At 38.7% G+C, this 19,950-nt stretch overlaps 2 protein-coding genes across 4 annotated transcripts; one reads left to right on the top strand and one right to left on the bottom strand.

Moving 5' to 3' along the window:
* Positions 1-257: 257 nt before the first annotated feature.
* On the bottom strand, positions 258-3,337 carry c20h2orf81 (chromosome 20 C2orf81 homolog). 3 transcript variants are annotated; one of them, XM_086314037.1, is made up of 4 exons: positions 3,207-3,337; positions 1,932-2,184; positions 1,570-1,770; positions 258-383 (listed from the first exon to the last, which is right to left on the bottom strand). In XM_086314037.1, exons 2-4 carry the CDS (start codon positions 2,169-2,171, stop codon positions 321-323), a joined length of 504 nt encoding a protein of 167 aa, XP_086170163.1. In that variant the 5' UTR covers positions 2,172-2,184; positions 3,207-3,337; the 3' UTR covers positions 258-320. The 3 variants fall into 3 exon arrangements, with proteins under 3 accessions (XP_086170163.1, XP_086170164.1, XP_086170165.1); XM_086314038.1 differs by lacking the exon at positions 3,207-3,337 and adding an exon at positions 3,070-3,200; XM_086314039.1 differs by having other exon boundaries at positions 271-1,464; positions 3,207-3,336.
* wdr54 (WD repeat domain 54) lies at positions 3,173-9,770 on the top strand. The gene is made up of 10 exons (XM_086314036.1): positions 3,173-3,312; positions 3,626-3,909; positions 4,877-4,939; positions 5,742-5,808; positions 6,246-6,302; positions 6,395-6,522; positions 6,689-6,789; positions 7,579-7,741; positions 7,943-8,017; positions 8,192-9,770. Exons 2-10 carry the CDS (start codon positions 3,685-3,687, stop codon positions 8,321-8,323), a joined length of 1,011 nt encoding a protein of 336 aa, XP_086170162.1. The 5' UTR covers positions 3,173-3,312; positions 3,626-3,684; the 3' UTR covers positions 8,324-9,770.
* The last annotated feature ends 10,180 nt before the right edge of the window (positions 9,771-19,950 follow it).

The following is a 19,950-nucleotide window of genomic DNA, read 5'->3' on the forward strand; positions in this document are numbered from 1 at the left end:
GTAAATAATAAGGTCTCAGTGTTTATTTTTGCACACAGTATAAAAAGACTCCAATGCATATAATGTATTACGAATAAAACTTTCAGGTGCAATGTCGTTCCTGAGACAACTCACCTTTATCATGTGTTATTTTATATAGCAACATTTTTTTAGATTAGAAATACTGTATTTAATTTCTGTATTTCAAATGCAGAGTAGCTAAAATCACATGGTGGGAAACTGGAGTTTAAAAAAAAGGCAGACTTGTACAATTATAGTAGTTTTTTCAAATTTATTGTGTTAATGTGTGGCTCAACCATAGACATTGCTACGTCTTCTAATCAGCTGTCACAGATCTTGGGCTGAAGCAGTGGGGTGACCCGAGGTGATGGGCCTCCTGCAACCTGATCAACAGAAAACAGCACAGGCACATCTGTCATGGTTTGAGGCAAACCACATGAAGTTAGAGGAGTGGACCCAAATGCAGACAATGAAGATGAATGTGGATGGTAACAGAAAACGAGCCTATATTTAGGGCTGAACAGATGTTAAAAATAAATGGCAAGGACAACTAGAAAAGAACAAACAAAACCTATACTGGCAAAGCTAACCTGAAACATAACTAGAAAAGCTGAGATGGAAGCAATGACACACAGGAGAGAACGCAGGAGTAACGCAGCCGATCCAACAAAGAGCTAAGGAGAACACACAGGGAACGAGGAAACAAACGGGGGGAGACACAGCTGAACCTAATTAAACATGCCGAGGCAAGGGGAGCCAAACTAGACACACTGACATAGCACACAAGACTATCAGAGTAAAACAGGAAATATGGCACGTACATACAGTCACAGACTCAGAGGCACAAGCTTAATGTTACGACATAACTGACACCTTACAGCGGGAACATAGAGACAGGGAGACTAGACATGAGATGTGGGACCAGGACAAGCACAGAGAAAACATTGGGACAGAGACTGAACAGAGAACAGAGACTGTTAAAATAAAACAGGAAGCACACGACAGGTACAGAGACATAGACTGATACTGAACAGAGGGAACACGAAGTACAGGGACAAGAGTGACATGAGACACGACTGACTAGGGAACAAGAGAATAAACACAAGGACAGAACTAAACCTACACTAAACATGAGGGGGACAGGAACCAAAACCTAAGAACTCGAAATCACAAACCAAGAACAACTGGAGAGCAAGAAATACAAAACTTAAACCAAAACACTGGTCGTCATAAACCATGATGAAATCAAAGATCAACAATTATAATACAAAAATCAAAACACTGAGTCTTCGACCCAGGAACATGATAGCATCACTCTCTATCGGCTTTAAACTGGTAGACTGGGAAGGCTGGTTAATTTGGACTTGTTTCTTCGCTTTGAGGAGCTTTTTATTTGGACCTCAACATTCATTGCTGGCTGACTCGTGCCTCTCTCTGTGCTGGAACCTGGTCAATGTCAGCCTTCTGTTACAAAGGAATATAGCAATATAGATATAGTGTAGATGTGAATACAAATAACTTAATGGTGGCATTTGAATAGAAGACAAATAGAAGAGACTATAAGAGTACCTCCTGTGCAGCAAGATGTTGTTGATGGATAAGAACAGGCACACATCCTTGAGCCCAGGCATCGGAAGTTGGTGGCACAGGCTCAGAATCTTCTGTTTTTGATCTTTCGACTGGTCCTTCTCCCTCATCTAGGCACAAGATTTGGTGCTCTACAATCTGTGTGAGGTACCTCTTGGCCCAAGATGCAGAGAAAGTTGGTAGCTTATTGCCAAAGACAGACAATATCACAGATGTGAAATGCAATATATATTATTTATGGATAAAAGCAAGACAAAGTATTTGCTTTATAACATTAATGTTGAACTGATTGTAAAAAAAAAAAAAAAACAACAACAAAAAGCTGATAAGCTTCTCAGTTTTACCTGGCTCGCAGTATACACATCAAGACATCCTTTCATGACCTTCCTCAGCAGTTCATCTAAGATTTTCCCCACTGCCTCATCTGCATCCTCCTGAAGCAACATATTTGTCCACTGGGTCCGGGTCGAGTGACCTGGGATTATATCTTCCCCTTTCTGCTCTTGTGCTGCAGGTGAGATCACCTGTACAGATGACCTACGTCTGTGCTTGTCAGTTTGAACCTTGGTTGCAGAGCGTGGCATTTTTGCTCAGAGGCTGGTGTGAAATATAAATTGCAAAAAGTCAGATCATGGAAAACTAAAAAAAACTGGCATTATCACAAACCTAAATTCTATTTAATGATGAAGATCTTGGTGAGCTCACTTGGTTAAAAAAATAATCAAGAAACAGTCCTGAAACCTTTTGATTGACCTTTTGACCTTGTGATTTGGTGACACTGTAGACATTTAAAGGTTGCAATAAGGGACAGTCACACTTTTAGGGTTTTATTAGGAGGAGAGTAAATGCATGGGCATTATTTTGTGTTTTTATCCATAGAGTACAAAGCATGTTAGATAACAGCATGCCAGATAGCTATCATTTTTCAAGCTATTTATTTTCTTTGGTCAATGAAAAGGTTTATTTTATTTTTTATCTGTGTTATGGTCGTGTAAAGGTCAGTATGCTGGCAGTTGCAGACAGGGCATTCAAAAGCTCAGTTAGTGCATCAATCAGGAAGTTTGTGGCTTTAATTCCGTTAGATGATGAAAATGACGGGCCCAAAAGTCACAATTCTACGTCAACAGACACAATTTTTACGTGATCCCCACACTGGAGTTAAGAATACAAACAATGACCTGTATATTTAAAGAAAACAAAACAAAAACATTTTAATATGGTTTTGTCCCGCTGCAAATGTCATTTCTACACAGGCAGCCAACTGGCTACTGTTGCTCGTTCGGGGTGCAGAGAACTTTTTTATTTTTACTCCTGTTATTATCGTAATAATTATGAGTAGTTTGCACATAGAGTAGGTGTTTTAAAACACTCTTCACAGTTTCAAATATTAACCCTAAAATCACTGTTATCAAAACGAATGCTCCGTTATCCGGATACACGTTACAGACATACACGAAGCACACAAACAGGGGAGATGGGCACCTTGTCAGCGACACCTTTACTTTAACGTAGATAACCACACTGCAACTAAAAGCGCTAAATTTATATATCGCAACACAATCGGCGTTAGGTTTCTTTTTAATAAACAGTGTTGTCATGCCAAAACTGGAACATTTTACCTTTATCCTCAGATTCGTACTATTCACGGTTGCCCAGCAACCTAGCACGCATAGTTGACGTAGTACGTAGAGTTACGTCGTCTCTATGGCTGCAGAGGACGCATAGGTAATCCTGTTGCTAGCAAAAGCCAGAGAAGCCCTTCGTTTACATTAACTTAATTTGGAATAATCGATTGAGGCAACAGCTATGGGGGAGGGGTTTTTTTTAAACTTTGTTTTACATATGTCCAATATATAAGGCTGTCCGGGTGTATTTATTATCTCGCTAAGATACTTAGCTTGCTGCTAATGTTAAGTGGTTAGCATTTAATTTGCTATGAATTAACGACAGCCTAGTGGTTAGGGCATGTTTTTGAAGAGATTACTTGCTATTTAATTATGGTATCTTTATTTTCTGTCTTCTTTCTTTTCTTTTTTAGTCCGCCATCAGATTAGATTACACATTGTTCGATCAACTGTGCCCTACAAAGAAGACCCAATGTATCACAAGGAAAAGAGTATCCAGATAAAAAACAGCGCATCAGCGTTGTACAACAACCTCAGCGTGCTGCGCATAGCACCGAGGCGCCTCACCCACTTCACCGTGGTCCATGCTAACATGGTCAACATGGTCAGCGCGTCCTGGGACGGCCTAAACTACACCCACCGTCAGCTGCAGTCCAAGGAGCCAAATGTTGCTACAAGCACTTCGCTTATCATGCAGGTTAGGTCACGGTGCAACTTCTTCTGCTCCCCATTTTACCTTATCATACTCACTGAGAACAGCTAAAAGACTGACTTCAGCAAAACGTCAGTATTGACTTCAGTATTTTCAGTCGTATTCTTTCTAAATGTACACGAAATGAATGCACTTGGTATACGTTGGTGAGTCCAAGGCAAAACAATCCCCCTTCAACAAATTTCATTTATTTCCAGTATATTATAAATAATTTGAAACAACCAACTTAAAAGTCCTACAAAACGAATGTTAAAGCATTACTCTAGAAATATTGTAAGCATCCTTAATTTGGTAACAATGCCCAAGACCAAGTTGGCTGGTTATGAAGTGTTAAGACTGTTAACTGTCAACTGATGGTTTCCTGACTTTGACTATTCCTGACTATACTATTCAGATCACTTCCCCAGATTGTGGATATCTGCTCCACTCACCACTGTCTTGCTTTTTAATCCTCATGTTTTTCTCCTTCCTTAATTTTTTCACTTAGAAAAGAAACACACACACACATATACATATATATATATATCTATATATATATATATATGTATATATCTATATATATATATATATGTATATATATATATATAGATATATATGTATATATATATATAGATATATATATATATATATATGTTGTGTGTGTGTGTGTGTGCGTGTGTGTGCGCCCCTGTGTCTTGCTTGTTTGCGTACCATATTAAAGGCATTCTCTTGTATACCTAAGACAACTAATTTTCAGACAGCTACTTTTTCCCTCAATGTGTGAAAATGGCTTAACACTTTCTTCAGTTACATTACATTACATACATTACAATGTGTAATGCATATATAAATATTACAATTAATCACATACTCATACAGTACATTTATAGTCCTGTGATGTAGAATGCAGAGCTATAAAAGTAACACAAAAAACAATTAAGCTTAAAAATAATACATGTTTTTTTTGTAACAGGCTGCGTTTTGTGTACTCCCCTCTCGTGATCTCCTTGTGGTGACGTCTCAAAAGGGCATCCAGGTAGATGTTGTTATTTTCTCAGTTTTGATGTCAATAGCAGGACATGTATGAGGATAGTAACACAGTGGTGAGGTGTACAGCAGGACTGACAGATGGGTTCAAGGTGTGGGTGGGATCGTCACAGAGCCCTTTCTTGTTTGCAATGGTGATGGACAGGTTGACAGAGGAGATGAGGGTGCACGAGTGGGTGAAGACGTGTGTTAGAGGTGATTTGTAACAGAATAGCAAGAGTTAAAGGGAAACTTTACAAGATGGTACCGAGACCTGCTAAGATGCATGATTTGAAGACAGAGGCACTGACAAAAAGACAGGAGGCAGAGCTGGCAGCTATATAATTGAAGACGATTACATTTTTGCTGGGCATGATCAGACGGAACAGTATTAGAAATGAGTACATCAGAGGGACAGCTCAGGTCAAGCAGTTCGGAGATGAAGTTAGAGAGACAAGGCTGATATGGTTTGGGCATGTGCAGAGAGGTATAGTGGATATACAGGACAAAGGATGTTAAACATGGAGCTGCCGGTGAAGAAGGACATGCATGTCCCTACTGATAACCCTCTGCATGTAGGGAGAAAGTAAGATGGAGGCAGATGATCTGCTGTGGTGATCACCAACAGAAAAGGAGGCAGTGTTATGTCTTTTAATTTTATACTTATAGTGGCTATAATCACACATTATGAAACAGTAGTATTACATTAAGTTAAATTTAATCTGTCATAGAGTACCGCAAGCAATAAATATTGTTTTGTAGCTTTTTACTTATCTTATAAGTCTTATTTACTTATAAGTGTGTTCCTTTAGATGTATGAATCTGATGGCTCCATCATGGTGTACTGGCATGCACTGGATACTCCAGAAACACCTACAGGTAAATATGCAACATTTAGTTGTAACTATCCTACTACACATGTAGGGACTCACTAATAGAAGAACTTTTTTTACTCATTAGTGTGAAACCATAGTGTGCAGTGTGTTGCGATATAATGAGTTACAGTGAATCGCTTAATTGTTCCTGAAGAGGATTTAGATCAATTGATCCATCCCCATAACATCAACACCCGTGGGATGTCTTCATTATTTAGTGTTTTTTTTTTTAAAGATTTACACCAGTATTATGACATCACTATGGCAATAAAGACGTTTTCAGATTTTCTTATGCTTGCTGATAAATACTGTTATCTGTGACTGATGTATTCAGCTTCATAAATTTCATACTCATTACATATTTGCATGTGAGACAGAAAATTATTAACCCTGAGTTCTTTATTAGATTTGGTGCATTCACAGACCTAATTTCTGTCCCAGCACAGGCAGTGTTTGCCCGAGGGATAGCAGCAGTGTACGAGAATTATATATGTGTGGGTAAGTGCTGGGTGGAATTTTTGTCTTTTCAGTTTTTGTGTAGTCAAAAGAGCACAGGTCTACAGTCTACTTGTCTCTTTCTCATTCTATAGGAGTTTCATCTGGTGCAATTTTAGTATTTGATGTGCCCAGTAAAGGAAGTAATATTACCTTGTCTGAAGTCCTGGAGGAGCACAAAGAATCCATCACTGACATGGCCTCAGAGTGCTCTGGCAGCCAGGTAAGGCACATATGTGTGTTTTGCAATCTGTCACAGTCTTTGTTTGTACATGACAGTGTACGCCTCTTGCATGAGTCATAGATTAAATGAATAAATACCTTATGTAATAATTATAACAACTATGATCGTTCTATGAATTACAATATCCTTTTCTCTGTTCCTTTAGGAGTGCATAGCTAATCTTGTCACTGCAGATGATGGGGGAAATCTATGTGTGTGGAAGTCTGGGGAGGAGTTTCAGCTGCTCAACAAAATCCCTGGTTTTGAGTAAGTTCACTGAAGCTTTTTTCTACAGTGTTGTCTTGAGCCACACCTTTCGTCATATTGCTTTTAAGGACCCATTGGTCTTGAACAGTAGTTCTCTGGGTTTTCTGAAGTTATTTAAAAAGTTTTTGTTTGGACACTAGTTGCTTTTTCAGTCATTTTCAGTTCAGTCCTTGTACCCGACCATTTTCAGAAGGATGTTTTTTGTTTGCTAAGCCACTGAACACTGACCCATTAATTATTCAAGCATGACATTCTACCTAACCATTGTTGTGTTTAATAATAGACAACTGAGCTTAGAAGAAATTTTTAAATGGTATCTTTAGCCTCTGTTACTAGGAGCCTGTTGCAAAAAATATGTAGTGTGTTCTAATTTCTTAATTGATTTAATGAAAAATGCTTAAGATAGCACAGTTTGACAGAAATAAAATAATATTTTTCAATAAGATGCTTCTCAAAGAGCTGTTGCCAGAAAACCTGGGATATCTTGGCATGGTGTGCAGTGGATCCTTAAAAACTTTGAGGATACAGAACAAGTGGAAGAGAAAATAAGAAGTGGCACAAAAATCAATTTTACAACAGATTAATGCTATATTAAAGTCATATCATTAAGAAATAGGGGGGGAAATCCAGCAAAGACTTGATTCAGGACTTGAAAAATGCTGTCTGTTCTGACCGAAGGTATTTTTTACACTGACTTATTTATGTGTTTTATTTCCTGACATTCTCTAATCTAATATAAAATATAGTTTCTGTTGGTTCCCTGATGGCATTGGTCCTCAATGTTTTCAGTATGAGCTGCTCATCTGTCAAGTTGTGGAAGGGCACAGCGGTGGCAGGTTACGGCACAGGCCAGATTCGACTCTACGAGGCAGTTACGGGAATTTTGCATGCTGAGATCAACGCTCATGCTCGCTGGATATACTCAGTAGACATTGCTCCTTTTTCTGGATTGGTGAGTTGTATCAAAAAGATGTATAATAATGCCTTTTTTATTTAGCTTTTTCACAGCTGAAAGTAACAGATTCATCTTTGTCAGTTTGACAATAATTAGTGAAAATTTGAAGTATATTTACATTTAAACATATTTTTAGTAGTAATATTAATAGTTTACCTCAAATCACCTGAAAGATGACCATCTCCTTCTCTACGCTAGCTTTTATCTGCTGCTGAGGACTCTCTTGTCAGAGTATGGCACATGACTATCACCCCAGAGACCAACAGTGTGGAGGTAAGTGGTCCCAAGACAGACTACAAAGCATATTTCCTGAATACATTTAAAAAAGAGGGACAGTTCATTGCAGTCTCCCCCAGTCATCCTACACACCTGGATGACTGACACAAGATGACTTATGTCTTACTCTCAAACAGAACCTGACTGTGTGTTTTTCTCATTTCCTCTTAGGTTGCGCATTTGCATAACGAGTGTGTGACAGATACACAAATCTGTGGCGCCAGGTTCTGTGATGGCGATGGCTATGCCTTTGCAGTGACAGGCTATGATCTGAGTGAGATTATCCGCTACATCCAGTCATAGGACTCTAACGTCATTATGGCTAAGTGTATTCATTGGTTTGTTTGGTATATGGAACAGTTTTTTGGAGGTATTTTGGTATTTGTTTGTACATCTGCAGGCCTGTATCCACAAAAAGCTGGTAAACTGTGTAAAATGTATTTTTTAAAATCATTTCAGTAAGTAGTAGTTATTTGAAAAATAGCACAAAGACACAATGTCAACTGTTGAAACTTTAAAAAATTATATATATTTTTTAGAAGCATATATGCTGATTTTAAATCTGGTGTAAGCAGAACATTTCAGAAATGTTGTAACAGGGCAAATAAACGATTGCAAAAGCTGTGTAAAGACGAAAGTCATATTTAAAATAAATTCCATACCCGGGACCTTCTCTGAGTTTCAACTAATTTAAGATTAACTGAGGTGAAACGTAAAGCTTATTTTGAGTCAAACCACTGCATCTGCCCAGCTAAGGAGGAAAAGAACCATCCTGTCTGTTATCAGCACAGAGTTCAAAAATCAGCATCTGTAATAGTGTCAGAGTGCTGTAGTGCACACAGCATTGCTCTTTACATTTTTTTCTTTGGGCTACTTTTTCACTTATTTTCAGTGCGATCCTTGTTGCTGACAATTTCCAGGGGAATGTTTTTTTTTGTTAAGCTGCTTAACACTGACCTGTAAATCATTCAAGCATGAAAAAGCCCTTAACTGGTGTTGTGTCAACAGAGAACTTAGCAAACAAGCTGTTTTAAATAGTATTTTTAGCCCTGTAGCATGGTGGAGTGGTGGTTAGCACTGTTGCCTCACAGCAAGGTTGAATTTCCGCCATCTGCCTCGGGCCTTTTTGTATGGAGTTTGCTCTCTGTGTCAGTTTGGGTTCTCTGCAGGTGCTGTGGCTTCCTTCCACAATCCAAAGACATGCGTCCAAATATTGACTTTCAAGTTCTTTAGAACTGTACAGACTTTGTGTTTGTCTTACATACTGTATTTGTACTTATATTTGTAGATGTTTCAGTGCATCATTTAACCTATTTCCTATTTTCTCAGCATAATATAAATAAATAATGAATAGTTAATTACATACAATGCAGTAAAGTAAGTGCTGAATTGTTGAAGAGTTCCCCTGTTGTGCAAGAGAAGGAAAATAATTTGCTTGAATACTGTGGAAAGAAAAAGGGATTCGTAACAGTGGTAAACGCCTCTCCCCGTGTTTTATAATTAGCTTTGGGTTTTTGTTTTTCAATTCAGTGTTTCGTTTAAATCATTAGTAATACAATTCATATTTTAAGTATTTAACAAATCTTTAGAACTTTTAGAAAGGTTTGGTACAATGGTTTTAAAATAGTTGTACAGGAAACTATTGTGAATGTGTTTGAAGAAGAAATTTATGTGACTGTATCTTTAAAACATTATTCTTTTCAGGCATAATGTGTAAAATAACTACACCAGTAAACACTTTATAAGGAAAGCCGTGCTTGACTTTTTATTTTGTAATTCCAAAATGCAACAGGAGATGGGGTTGTGGGCTAATATTTTTAGCAAGAGGCTGCAGGACATGTAGTTAACTAGAGAGCAGTATGGAGTTGGGTTATTTTATTTTAGTTTCTTCTGGGTTATTGACAGTCAGACTCTTCCAAAAAGGCCAAATTATGGTTGGATACTGTGTGCAGACTGCTGGACACGGGCATTTTATATTGCTAAGTATACACGCACATATTACAGATGGAGGTCAACCTTTTTATTAAAGTGGCTAATTGCTGAGATGGGTTCATTCCTATCCCATGTCTAGTCTAACATCTGTCAGATTTCTCATGTCTAGTCTAACATCTGTCAGATTTCTCATGTCTAGTCTAACATCTGTCAGATTTCAGAATTTTAGTTGGTCAAAGTTTTTTTTACAGTCTATTTTGCTATCAGTTTAGATGACATATGCAACGCATTTATTGCCTTTTTAATTATTATTATTATTTTTCCTCCACCAGTGCGGGACCTGAAGCTGAAGCTGTGGTAGTTTTCAGTCTAGCTGTTTGTTTGTCAGTTGGCAATATTGTGAAAAAAGCACCAGGGCAAAGTTCATGGAACCTGGAAAGCTGCAAGTTACCTGGTTAAAACCAGTTGTCCTTGTTAGAGGAGTTAACACACGTTTATATTGGATAAAAGAACGTCTCAGTGTAGTTTACTGTTTGCACGAACTTTAATGAAAACACATACAATCTGCTTCTTTATTTTACCCAATGCTGTAGATTTGCTTTGCAAATAATGCAAGAGAATCATTACAAAGTACAACAGAGATAACGTTTTCTAGGATTTTCTTTTTTATTGAAATGACCTTAACTGAAAACTAAACTTGCCATTGTCTTGTCCTATACTACTCATTTTATGACAGGTCATATGAGCCTCTTTGTTTTTTGTTTTTTTATTAAGTTCATGTCGGGCAAACAGGTATCATAATTCCACCTTATCATGACAAGATAAGAAGAATCAGGTCAGCGAGGAATCGTGTGCTATTTGTCAGGCTAGAGCTAAGCATGTATTAAATCCCAGGGTTCTAGTCTTTTCTGGTTTGCAGTCAACACCGGTCACGTAACATCAGCTGACAGGACTGTTTTGAACTCACACACGGCAACTTATGTAACTTAAATTTGGTTGGTGCCAACTTACAGCCATGTCAGTGATCTGGTTGCATCAAAATGTGAATCATATACGTGTGCGACAGTGTCATAAACACGCAGTCTTTATGGGATCAATAACTTTGGCTGTGTAATATTGTGTCATGCTCCCCAGCTGCCTGGAGTGAAGTGGATAACTAAACTGGCAGGAGAGGGATGGTGACGGACTAAACTGTCAATATGAGGTCCCAAATGACATAGATACTGAGATTACATAACTAACTGGAACAGTACACACAGAGAGATGCCAAGGTTGGTCAAAAGTGACACATGAAAGAAGCAACGAATTAACAGAAAACAAAAAGAACTGAAGGCCTGTAGGTAGAAAATGAGAATAAGACGTGAAACACGTGAAGACAAACAGCTGCAGTGATATATTCCTTGTTAACTGAGCCAATAGTGCTGCTCGGTTCTCCAGCCCTGTACACAGCCGCAGGGCCACTCATGCTGTGTACTGCCACAATACTTGTCAATAGTTAGCTTTTAGGTGTAACACACAGCTGAGCACACAATGTCGGGGAGATAAGACCTAAGCATGAACTATTCTATGATATAAATGTGGATGTATGTTAGTGCATGTGTGCCACGTAATAACACTATTGAAGCAATGTTCTCCTCATATTCCCTGGTAGACTGTCTGAAATCTTTTATTAATGAGAGTGACAAGACAAAAATAGATTTAACCAGACCCTCAATGAAAGGCCCTGATGTGTCACTTCAATAAAGTCACAGAGGAAACGCTGATGACAACACGAGTGACTTTTCCCCTCTGAAAAGTAATCGTGGAACAATCACAGTACCGGCCTTTTGTCTAGTTATCTCAGCATTTAAGGCACGTTTGAGTTTCTATTTCTACAACTGAAAAAGCAAATAACCAACAAAACAAGTTCGTTTGGTGCTCTGCCCAAACTGCTGATGGGTTTCGACCGAGCCCGGATGGTATAAAAGCCATGCTGCAATACAAGTTCATTCATCAAGGCCGGTTGAGGCATTATGAATTAGCAGGTGTGGTAAATACCACACCATGTATAACAACATCAGTATCTTTGAATCTGTTTGCTTTTTCTTCTTCATTATTGTTGTGGAGAAAAGCTATTTATTCCTTACCAATCCAACCTTGTGGCAGCTGCCTAGGACTGTGTCCCTAAGCCTGCTGGGATAGAGGCTCACCAGGGGGGATGAAGAGCCTAAAGCGCCTCCAGCTTGCTGCCACAGACAGACCAGCTCTCTGACGAAGCAATCAGAAAACCAGCTCCTAAAGACAGGCTGCATAAATAGATCTTCCATTTTAAACACACTGAAATATGAAGGAGGGGCACACCACAAACTGACGGAGCTGAAAAGAACTGCCATTGCTGACTGATGGACGTGCAGATAGATTGTGGCCTTAAGGCAGACAAGCAAAGACCAGCAGAACTAGTTCAAAATATATATGTAACTGATTAACAAATGCTAGTTTTTGCACAGTTTTTAAGTTGTATCTCCATAGATGTCTTCAGGATGGTTAGGTTCTTATCCAGGGAATTGAATCAGTTTTCAAAGCCATAGTTATAAAGACCTATGTTCAGCTAGAAGAAGACCAAGGAGACACATACCAGATGACCCCTATAAAGTCTTGATCTTAACATTCAGCCAGTGTGGGCAGTGACATTGAGACAAGCCTAAATCCACAAAAGAATTCATCCAAACTGGTGTTTTGGGATAGTGATTGTGGTATGGTGGACCTATATGGCTCTAATAAGAACAACCCATTGTTAAACTGATCATGTAGTTTATATCCCAACTTATAGCTAGGTGTCAAAGTACTCTCTGCGAAAAAGCACCAAAAGCAGACACTGAACGATAGCAATATTCCAAATGATGCTTGTTTATTCTGTATGAGATATTTTTCCATTTAAACATTCAAAAATGGATTGAAGACAGTTGGGGGGAGCACACATCATCACCTTTCAAATTGATATGGAAAGCTGTTAGCAAACAGCTCCTTATTACCAGCAGTTATGGGACAATATTAATATTAATTTAAAGTCTTGTTTCCGTCTTTCTTTTTCCATGCAAGGCAACAGTACAAGACGTTGCTAGCTGCTACATCAGTTTTTTCTTTTTGCTTAAACAAACTGTGTGCAGTCACTAAACACACCACTCTGGTCAAAATGAGCCGTAAAGTGCAGATGCTATTCAGGTGTAAATACTCTGTAGCTTTTATGACTATGAGCCATTCATCTCCACACTCAGACTCACAAACATAATTCATGCAGGTGTATGTACTGATAAATGTATTAAGCATCATCTAAAACAGTCAATCCACTCCAGAACTGCAAAGTGATAAAAAAAAATACTTACACTCTGAACTGTAAATTGCTGAAATAAGCTTTATTGCAGTCATCTTTTCATATTTGGAGCAATTATAGTTGTATATATTAAGTAATTTATTTCAAATGGACTTTACGTGCTTGATGTGTTCAAATTATTTGCCTAAACAGTTTGCAGAAAAAAATTCAAGTGCTTCAAAACAGGTGAAACAGGCTGAGTAGTAGAAAGGTAGTAGAAAGTAGGGTGTGTAAACTGTAGTAGATGATTATGATCATTGGAATGCAGACGGACTGGAGACTCCATCCAGCCTTCAAACAAAAATATACCACTGACACAAATGGGTGGATATAAATTGCAGTAGGATAGATCTGTTCTATTGCAACAAACTAGATTATAGTTAAGCCGGGATAACCCATTCACCTCTGTAGCCACAGCTTCCGTGCATCACAAGACTGAGACTGAAAGCTACACCCACACATGTCCAAACCAAGGCAAGCCACCTTTCCTGTCTGTGTGGGCCTCTAATTTGGGGAAAATGACTAAACATCCAGTAAAAACTGACTCACTATATCCCAAATGTTCTCTAAAAATCACGAGAAGTTGAGGTTTCATGCGTAAAATAAAGACACGGGTACATTAAACTTTGTCATTTTTTTTTTGTCATTATTTTTGATTGTAGGCTTCCAAAAGGTTTTGGTATGTTAATAATATTCTTTGATCCAGTTTCTTTGAACTTAAACACATATATGATAAAATCCAAGTGAAATTATTTACTTATGTTCTTATCTTTCATAATTTAAATTAAGAGTCATAGAACATTTTAACATTTTAAAGAAACTTCTTATACATCTTTCAGTTATGTGGTAAAGATAATTACTACTCTTTTGCCACCCACAAGTGACTGTGTCGCATTCTAACTGTTTAGTTAATCATTAAACACTAAAATAAACTTTTAATTCTTTTCTATGATGCAACTCGGTACTGGCCCTGCCTTTCCACAACTTGCAAACTTGCCTGAATGATCTTCCCTCATTTCACTATTTAGCTTATTGAAAAATAGAAATTGAACACATAGTCATGCAGACGCTGACCATTTAAGTATAGTCCATTATATAATCACTATTAGTAGGACGGTCCTGACCTCAACACACAGACACTTTCTCTTTCAAACACAAACACACCACTTGCATATCCCCAGTAACGTCAGTTTGATTGCATGGGTAGGCAATGGGACTTAAAAGCATTAGATTAAAGTAAAATAAACATGATCAGACCCTGCCATCTGCACTGGGATGGCATGGTTGCCTAGCAGTGGGCATTGTTTGGCTTGTCTGACGCTGATGTGCTGACGCTGGTGTGTGAGTGCGCGTGTGTTTATGTGTATGTGTCCATATGTGCAGATGGCACCTTTCAAATGATGATGACTTTATTTTCCAAACAGTGTTTCAAATAAAATCAGTCTTGTCTCAAATTCGGCACGCGACCTTTGAGCATACTTTAAATGTGCTTAATACAAGGTTTCATTATGGCAAATAGTTTGTTCTAAGAATAGCGACAGCTGGTGACAGCTGAATATTTTTTTCGTTTTCTTACCTCTTTTAAACCACACAGTTCAAAACAGATTTTATCATAAAGATAACTCATTTGACTGTGAGACTAAACTACGATGGTACTGCGATATGCCACACCTTCAAAGCTGGTGTGTTTTAGACCTTTGCTTTATGAAATAGATTAAAATTTGGTCATTTGTAATCCCTAAACACCTCTCACCCTCCTCTCATTACCAGCGTGTGGGTGAGAGAGTTATTGAGTCTCAAAATAGAGTCGCAGCAATAATAACAGCGATATCCTGGCAACCCTTATCGTTGTGCTCTGTCAGTGAGACTGCTAATAGGGTTAATATGAGAGAGATAAATGGACATCTTCAGGGCACAAACTAAATTCAAAACACATCAACATTTCCATCAGCTGTCATCATACGTTTGTTCATTATCTCTCTGGATCTATAATAGCCATGTGTACATTTTATTTGCATTGCTCGTGTTGCAGGGACACAAATTTGGTTACACAGTCACATTTTTTTGTTGTTGGGTTTAGGTTAGGTTTAGGGTGAAGGAAGTAAGGGTTACATATACATAAGGAAATGAAAATCAGAATCAGAATACTTTATTAATCCCGAAGGAAATTAGGGTTACAGCAGGCAGCACGCTAATGGCGCATGCGCACTTACAAAGGAACCTTCTGACCAACTTTACACAAACATCACATTGGGGAGACATGTCAGTAAGGTAGGCTGATAGGAAAAAAAAAACAACGAAAATACATAACATGAGGTAAGAGGAGGAGAGAAAAAACTCCACTCAGACTGAGCTCCTAGTGGGAGAGGGATGGTGACGGACTAAACTGTCAATATGAGGTCAGTACCACTTCATGTTATATGAAGTGGTACTGACACGAAACTGTTGGGTGGTGTGTGCATACTTGGAAACTAAGGCCAATGCACCATCCATTGGTTATGTAGTATGCTAACTGAAAACCTAACGTTAAACTAAATCAAATCAGTTCACCAAAGGGTTCAAAAAGGAGCATTATAGCAGGCCCTTCCTCTCAGCAGTTGTTAGACTTTATAACCATGTATAATGTGTAATTAATTCATGTGTAAACTAAAAAGATTTAAATAGTAAAATTCAGATGTTGCTCTTGTGTAGTGCCAATGCTACCTCGCATAGTGTAGTCTCGTAGGCTCTCCTGTTTCACAGCCCAAACTGGTCAAGGATCTTCTGTTCCGCTCTTGTGTGAATTTTCTGTCTATGCAAGTGTCAAATATATTTGGGCAGTTCTTTCCTGACAAGTTAAACAAAGCTCAGTCTATCTAGGGTGAGAACATTTAGCGAAACCAATATTGCAACTTTAAAAAATTCTTTAGACACTGTATTAGCTTCTTCCCCATGGTAAGCTACTTTCTACATCAGGGTTATAGTAAAATTTCCAGCAATTTGCTGCCATTGGGGTCATCTTTACTGTTGCATACTGTTGGACTATCTAGACCATTTTCTTTCTTTTTGTCTTGGGTGTGTTGGCTATATGACGTACTGACCATATTTATCAAACATTCCCTTCCTGTTCTGTATGTCAATATAAATGCTGCGGAGCAACAGCTGCATACACATTAAAATCTTACTAGATACAATATAGTGCATATCCACATCTTCAAAACCTTAAACAGCTTGTGTCAGGTTGATTTAAATTCTAACTGTCTGGTTTTATGTCAGCGTAATATCAGCCTTGCTTTTGGTTAACTCACTAGAAACTTGAGCCTCTGTGACTCTAATGTAAAAGACTACTCACTTAAGTAAGTCCCACAATATCATATATCAATCTGCTCACAGTATGTGGGGGAGAGCGAGTCTGAGAAACAGACGAATCTTTGGTTTAGAGAGAAATGCTGAGTTCTTGTGCTCTGCTTTACCTGCAGCAATGGCTAAGAAAAAGAAGAAGAAATATCATTAAAAAAACAGCTGTCATTGTTTATATATGAATTGACCCAGTGGCAGCTTTCAAAAAGTCTGAAAGCTGCAACTAGTTTCATAGATATTCTCTGCAGACTGAAAAAGAGCACTTACAGCAGAGGATACAACTTCCCAGTAACTCCTGTCTTCAGTGATAACCCAGTACCTGTCCCTACTACCAAGCCGGCCTTTTTCCTTCTGGCCAGTACGCAGTAAATGATATGTGATTAAACACAAAGTGGCAAATGAAGCGGAAGTACAAACACTGCAATCTGCTCATTTCTCCTGAGAAAACAGTTGTCCCTCAGTGAAAAATGCAGTGACCCACACACCCTTTCATTAAGGTGGTCACCTTCACAGCGCATGCTAAAGAGGAAACAAGAGAGAGGACTGCCATGACACCATACTTTCCTGTAGTCATACTATTAATTTAGAGCCATAAGGATAAAAATCACCCAGGTTTTAAAACTTGGTTACTATAACGCCCTCTGGTAGAATCTCAAACCTCCAGTTCCCCGTTGAGCGTCATAAGTAAAAAAATAGATGGAGAGGGATATAGTTATTATTTTTTTAAGAAAGAGGTGAGAAAACAAAGACAGGAAGATAAAGATAAAGAATAAGAAATTGCGGTTTGTCTGTAAAATGCAGCCAATGAATATTAGGGCAGAGGTAGCTGTGCTCATCCCTGTTTCCATGGTGACCTGAATGTGCTGTCGGTGCAGTGACGCCAGTCTGGAGCATTGCGTTGCATGAGCCACACGTGCCAATGCCCAGCTGACAGCAGCGAGCATACGCCTGTATCTATTCATAGGACCCAAGTGATGCTCTGAAGGGACACGGGCAGCCTGGAGTTCTGGCCAAAGAGGCCAGGTGTCCAAACCTGGATGAGTACGGACCCAGACCGAATGCTACCCTTCATCCTTGATGGAGGTGCTTGGAGAGAACGTGGGAAGAACACATAGCAGGAGTTCTGTCATTGCCTCTTTGATCTTTGTCCTCACCAACAAATTGACCCCTGACCCCTTTTTTTGAGGTTTCTAAACAGATGACACAGGTACAGCATGCATATGCGCATGTCCAAAAACACAAAATCAAAAAGAGGAAAAGCAAAATATTTACAAACTCGATGGGGTAATGAGCATTTGTTTGAGGTACACTTATTCAGTTTTCAAAGTCACCTTTATTTTCTCTTAAACTGACTGTTCACATACTGGTAATATACAAACACACTGTGATTACCCACCATATAACAACTTGGTGAAAAAAAACAAACAAACCCTCATCCCTGAAAAATGCGCAACAAGTCCAGTTGTGAATTTCCCTCACTGCCAAATATTCCACAGTCAACGGTTAGTGGTATTATAACAAAGTGGAACCGATTGGGAACAAAAGTAACTCAGCCATGAAAGGGTAGGCCACATAAAATCAAAAGCAAGGTCACTGGATGCTGAGGTGCATAGTGCAGAGTTCGCCAACTTTCTGCAGAGTCAGTTGCTACAGATGTCCAAACTTCATGTGGCTGAAAAGTTTAATTATATATATTTTTGTAAATGTAAATATTGAAAATATGCTCCAAACTTGCTCTGCAACTCTGCGTCCCCTCCACTGATGTTAAAGCAGACCGCTGCTGTCCATGTAAAACATTTGAGAAGTGTTCTACTGAGAAGATATTAAAAAATAATCCTATAATCATCTAGAATTTAAGCAGTAAGTCTCTTCTGAAATCCCCTAGATTTAAATATTTTACGAGTAGAAAACAATAACTGCAGCACATAGTCAAACAGTTGTAATTTGCCATCACAACACGTGGTCTAGAATGTGATATCTTTAGCAAGAGTGCTTGAAACACCAAGTCAGTGCCCCTTTTGTGAGCAATTGTTCAGGCTCAATTGGTATTTCTCTAACACCGCTTTGTGCGAGATCAAGCAGAAAAAAAGCAGAGGCTCTGTGGCAACGAGAAGCCCATTGTGGTCCGTCAGCCTAAAGTTAGCTTTCGGTGTGATGTCTGGTGTCAAAGGCCATTGTGGTTCCTGACATACTACAGTGAAGGGACAGAGCTGCTGAGTGCAAATGATCTGTGCAGGACTTTTTTGTGAGTGTGTAGCTAGTTGTGTATCGTATTGTTAAGGCATATTTTTATGTATTGGAGGTGCAACACATAGGCAAAATGTTTTTGTTTGTTGTATATAGCTGACATAGGACTTTCAGACCTTTGGGGTCAGCAGTTTCCCCCCTTTAGGAAAGGGACAGAGTGAGAGATGAACCATGTGGATCCCCTATTATGCCCCTATTGTGCCCATGCAGCTGCATAAATAGTGCTATTGCAGAGGCCTCTGGCAATTCAAAAGTGCTGTACAAGACACTTTGAGATAAAGGTTTGGTAGACCCGTCTACACCATTAGGAAGAGAAGAGACGTTTTGCCCAATTAAAGCAGAGAAGTTGACAGATTCAATACACTTATAGTCTCATGACCTTCAGTGTGGCATGTATTTGTATCTATAGCCATCTTTATTTCCATCTGCAGTCTAGTAGAAAAAGAAAGTTTACCCTCTTTCAATTGTAAGGGTTTTTGTATCAGGACATTAACAAAAAACTATCTGGAGTTTACCAGGTTTTAAAGGTGGGTAAACACAACTGCACATGACAAATTAGACTGTTTTTATTTATTTAATAAAAAGTAAGCCAAAAACAAAATACACCCTTACTGCTTAAGAATGTACACCAATCAGGCATAACATTATGACCACTGACAGATGAGGTGAATAACATTATCTCGTTGTACCTCTCACCTGACCCCCTCTGTACATATTAACAATGATTTTAAACCAGATATTTCAAATTTGAATTCATCTCTCCATAAAACCTGTTGCCACTGATTTTCAGTCCAGTTCTTGTGTAATTGGGCCTATTCCCCCTTTCCCCTTTCTTAAGAATGGCTTCTTGGTAGCAAAGCCCTTCTACTGACACTATTTCTGGTGAGGTTTCAGTGAACACTAGATGGATCAACTGAAGTGTGTCAGGTCTTTGCTGGATTTTTTTCCCTGTTTCTTAAGGATATGACTTTCCAACATTGTTTATTTGCTGTAGTCGCTCAAGCCTGTCACTCTTTCCTTTGTTCTTCACCAGTCTAGTTTCTGCAAATTTCCCGCCAAGCCA

Source organism: Aulonocara sp. 'chitande type north' Nkhata Bay, linkage group LG12 (assembly GCF_057382095.1).
Source record: "Aulonocara sp. 'chitande type north' Nkhata Bay isolate Kocher_YH1m ecotype deep benthic linkage group LG12, A_spYH_male_GT1.1, whole genome shotgun sequence".
NCBI classification, from domain to species: Eukaryota; Metazoa; Chordata; class Actinopteri; order Cichliformes; family Cichlidae; genus Aulonocara; species Aulonocara sp. 'chitande type north' Nkhata Bay.

Excerpts from the sequence above, each read along its gene's own strand:
- c20h2orf81 (XM_086314037.1), bottom strand. The coding sequence starts at position 2,171 with ATGCCACGCTCTGCAACCAAGGTTCAAACTGACAAGCACAGACGTAGG. Across the intron at positions 1,771-1,931 it reads ATGTGTATACTGCGAGCCAG|CTACCAACTTTCTCTGCATC; the intron begins GTAAAACTGAGA and ends TTTGGCAATAAG. Across the intron at positions 384-1,569 it reads AACATCTTGCTGCACAGGAG|GTTGCAGGAGGCCCATCACC; the intron begins GTACTCTTATAG and ends TCTGTTGATCAG.
- wdr54 (XM_086314036.1), top strand. The coding sequence starts at position 3,685 with ATGTATCACAAGGAAAAGAGTATCCAGATAAAAAACAGCGCATCAGCG. Across the intron at positions 7,742-7,942 it reads TTGCTCCTTTTTCTGGATTG|CTTTTATCTGCTGCTGAGGA; the intron begins GTGAGTTGTATC and ends TCTCTACGCTAG. Across the intron at positions 8,018-8,191 it reads CAGAGACCAACAGTGTGGAG|GTTGCGCATTTGCATAACGA; the intron begins GTAAGTGGTCCC and ends ATTTCCTCTTAG.